Source organism: Austrofundulus limnaeus, unplaced genomic scaffold (assembly GCF_001266775.1).
Source record: "Austrofundulus limnaeus strain Quisiro unplaced genomic scaffold, Austrofundulus_limnaeus-1.0 Scaffold1009, whole genome shotgun sequence".
Taxonomy (NCBI): Eukaryota; Metazoa; Chordata; class Actinopteri; order Cyprinodontiformes; family Rivulidae; genus Austrofundulus; species Austrofundulus limnaeus.
The window spans coordinates 125,044-127,992 of NW_013953411.1; the positions used below are offsets into that span (position 1 = coordinate 125,044).

General features: G+C 43.9%; 1 protein-coding gene across 1 annotated transcript in view; it reads left to right on the plus strand.

Annotated features, from left to right (window-relative positions):
* zc3h18 (zinc finger CCCH-type containing 18) overlaps positions 1–2,949 on the plus strand; it is a gene marked incomplete at its 3' end in the record, with an annotated part of 35,084 nt that overhangs the window by 1,974 nt on the left and 30,161 nt on the right. The window contains 1 exon segment of the mRNA XM_014030156.1: positions 1,423–2,332. Within this exon segment, the coding sequence (XP_013885610.1) occupies positions 1,454–2,332 (879 nt within the window).

Genomic DNA, 2,949 nt, shown 5'->3' on the forward strand with positions numbered 1-2,949 from the left:
ATATTTATGTATTATTGTAACCAACAAGACAAATTAAGTCATATATATGGATTTAATTATGACATCAGAATGATCCAGGTATCAAAATGTAGCTTTTAAAGACAAGAACCTGAAAATGTAATTAGGTCATTTTGACCTAATTTGACTTAATCCTCGTTTCGATACGATGGCTCACATATGTGGATTGCTGTGCAGCACTTTGGTGCAGATTGTAGCTGTTTTTAAAAGTGATTTATAAATAACATTGAGTTATTTTCATGGCTTTGATTCCCAGTAATGTGTGAATCTGAGGTCTGGTGTTGGAGGACATGTTGGTGTGTTTAGTAACATCCAACAAACATGGACCCTGATCCATCTGACCAGAACACTACCTGCTCCATGGTCCAGTTTATGATGCTCAGTAGTGTTAGGAGGTGGGCCCAGGTCTGCACGGACCCCCTGAACCTTCTGCAGATACACAAACAGATACACAAACACAACAAACTGAGATGGGTTCTATTATCAGAACCTGCAGGAACCTTTTCACCATTTTGGATCTTAACCAGCTCTTCTGTTGGATCGGAACAGCGAGGGTCAGGGTTCAGTCCAGACCTGCATCAGTGGTCATCACTCTTAACCCTGGCCCTGTTTTTCCACATCTCCTCCTTTGCATCATTTTTAGTCTGTTTTCTCAGATTAACAGCAGATCTGTTCTGATCCAGTCTCCAGCTACCAGTGTTGTATAAAGTACCTCAAAGTGATACTTGAGTAAAAGTACAAGTATCTAAACATAAAAGTACTTTGGTAAAACTTAAAGTCTTCTAAAAATATTACTTGAGTAAAAGTCTTAAAGTATCTGCTTTTTTGTACTTAAGTATCAAAAGTAAATTTCTGACACAAAATCTACTTAAGTATTAAAAAGTAAAAGTACTGAGTAAAAGTGAGCAGTTAGATTTTCCAAAATGACATTTATTGGGAGGTGACTTCTCCAAAAACTATATTTTCTAACAGCGTGCAGCTGTGATGGGTTGTGTACAAGCTAATAGTGTGTCAGAATGGTATATATTTATACTTCTCATCCAAACACAATTAAATTCACTCTATAGGAGACACAGTTTATCAGGAGAGGATTTTTTATAACAACTCAGAATAAAACAGGAGTAACAACTTTCTACTTCTTACCTTTTTTAAAAATGTAGTGAGTAGAAAGTACAGATAATTGTGTAAAAAGTACGCTGAAAAATAATTAAGTAAAGTACAGATAACCAAAGTTTCTACTTAAGTACAGTAACAAAGTATTTGTACTTAGTTACTTTACAACTCTGCCAGCTACCAGTGTTTGTTTTTCTCTGGGCTGTCAGTGGTCATAATGTTTTGGCTGATGGGTGTATTTGCTCTCACAGTGTAAAGCTCAACTGGAACATGATGTTTGTGTTCTTACAGAACCTTGTGTTTCCCATCAGAACCTTCTCTGATGGATCCTCCTGAGAGCCCCACACAGTCTCCTCAGTCTCCTGAGGAGGAGGACAGGGCTCTTTCTGACAGCGAGCTGCTGCAGTCTCCTGATGAAGACGAGGACAGAGTCCTCTCAGACAGCGAGCTGCTCCACGACGAAGATGAAGCAGCAGAGAGCCACGGGAGAGGCCTGGACTTTGAGGACGAGGTGGTCCCTGACTTTATCTCTGACCCAGAAGACGAGGAGCCGGTTGCAGAGGGACAGGAGGAGGAGACCATCGTGCTCATGGATGGTGATGATGATGATGATGATGATGATGATGATGAGGTTCCACAGAGAGCTCACTTGTATGAGGAAGAGGATGGAGTTGTTGACACTCCTCTGTCTCCGGACTCGGAGATAGACCAAGTCAGGCACCTCGACGAGTCTGAAGACGATGCAGAAGACGTTTACAGGAAGGACGTCTCTGCAGAGCGAGCAGCAGTGGAGGGTCCTGATGAAGAGGAGGGTCTGAACCAGGTGGAGGACATGAGGAGAGCTGAAGAGAGACGAGCCGCTGCAGTGAGGGACATGAAGGACGACTCTGCGTCCGTGTCTCGTGAGCTGGACGAACACGAGCTGGACTATGATGAGGAGGTACCTGAAGAGCCCAGCGTCCCTGTGCACGATGAAGAGGAAGACGAGGAAGACACCAGAGCAGAAGGAGGAGAGGAGGAGGAGCAGCAGGAGAGGGAAGTAAAGAGCAGAAAGGAGAAGAAACCCATCCTCCCTCCATCTCCCAGAGAGCCTGAGTCAAAGAGGAGGGACGAGTCCAGGCCTGACAGGCTCCGCAGAGATTCCTTCAGAGACAAGAAGAAGGAGGAAGATGATGGAGAGATCGATGAAGGAGAGATTGATGTAAGTGATTCTGGGTTTTACTGTGTGAGATTAGGATTAGAATAATCTGATTTCCTCTGTTTCTACAGAAAACTTGATCATAAACAAGAACAGAGTTCATGAATATATCTGTTTCTGTCACTCACTGTCTCACAGTCTCACAGTCTCACTGTCTCACTGTCTCACTGTCTCACTGTCTCACTGTCTCACTGTCTCACTGTCTCACTGTCTCACTGTCTCACAGTCTCACTGTCTCACTGTCTCACTGTCTCACTGTCTCACTGTCTCACTGTCTCACAGTCTCACAGTCTCACTGTCTCACTGTCTCACAGTCTCACAGTCTCACTGTCTCACTGTCTCACTGTCTCACAGTCTCACAGTCTCACTGTCTCACTGTTTCACTGTCTCACAGTCTCACAGTCTCACAGTTTCACTGTCTCACAGTCTCACTGTCTCACAGTCTCACTGTCTCACTGTTTCACTGTCTCACTGTCTCACTGTCTCACAGTCTCACTGTCTCACAGTCACTGTCTCACTGTTTCACTGTCTCACTGTTTCACTGTCTCACTGTTTCACTGTCTCACTGTTTCACTGTCTCACTGTTTCACTGTCTCACTGTTTCACTGTCTCACTGTCTC